We start from the raw sequence: 282 nt of genomic DNA on the forward strand, positions 1-282 counted from the left end.
GGCCGCACTGTGCTTCAGAGAGGTTTCGAGCGAGGCGACCGAAGGTTTGTGGTTTGTGATTTGAGCCGATACAAAAAAGGCGAGGTTAGTTTTTGCTGCTGCTGCTGCTGCTGCTGCTGCTGCTGCTGCTGCAGCTGTTGCTACTGTTGCTGTTGCACTGTGGGGCGTGGCCTGGTGCTGGTACAGCAGCTGTGCTGCTGCTGCGCTTTCTTGCTGAGGACTGCGTTTGCTGCAGCCGCTGCTGCTGGAGCAGCAGCAGCTGCCGTTGCTGCTGCTGCACGT

The 282-nt window shown here is 58.9% G+C and overlaps 1 protein-coding gene across 1 annotated transcript in view; it reads left to right on the forward strand.

The window, feature by feature from the left end:
* The window catches only part of ETH_00041060 (uncharacterized protein), a gene marked incomplete at both ends in the record, with an annotated part of 1,760 nt that overhangs the window by 763 nt on the left and 715 nt on the right, over positions 1–282 (forward strand). Inside the window, 2 exons of the mRNA XM_013375308.1 lie at positions 1–84; positions 236–280. Of these exons, the coding sequence (XP_013230762.1) occupies positions 1–84; positions 236–280 (129 nt within the window). The remainder of the gene's footprint in view (positions 85–235; positions 281–282) is intronic.

Source organism: Eimeria tenella, genomic scaffold (genome assembly GCF_000499545.2).
Source record: "Eimeria tenella Houghton genomic scaffold, Eth_scaff2668, whole genome shotgun sequence".
Taxonomy (NCBI): domain Eukaryota; phylum Apicomplexa; class Conoidasida; order Eucoccidiorida; family Eimeriidae; genus Eimeria; species Eimeria tenella.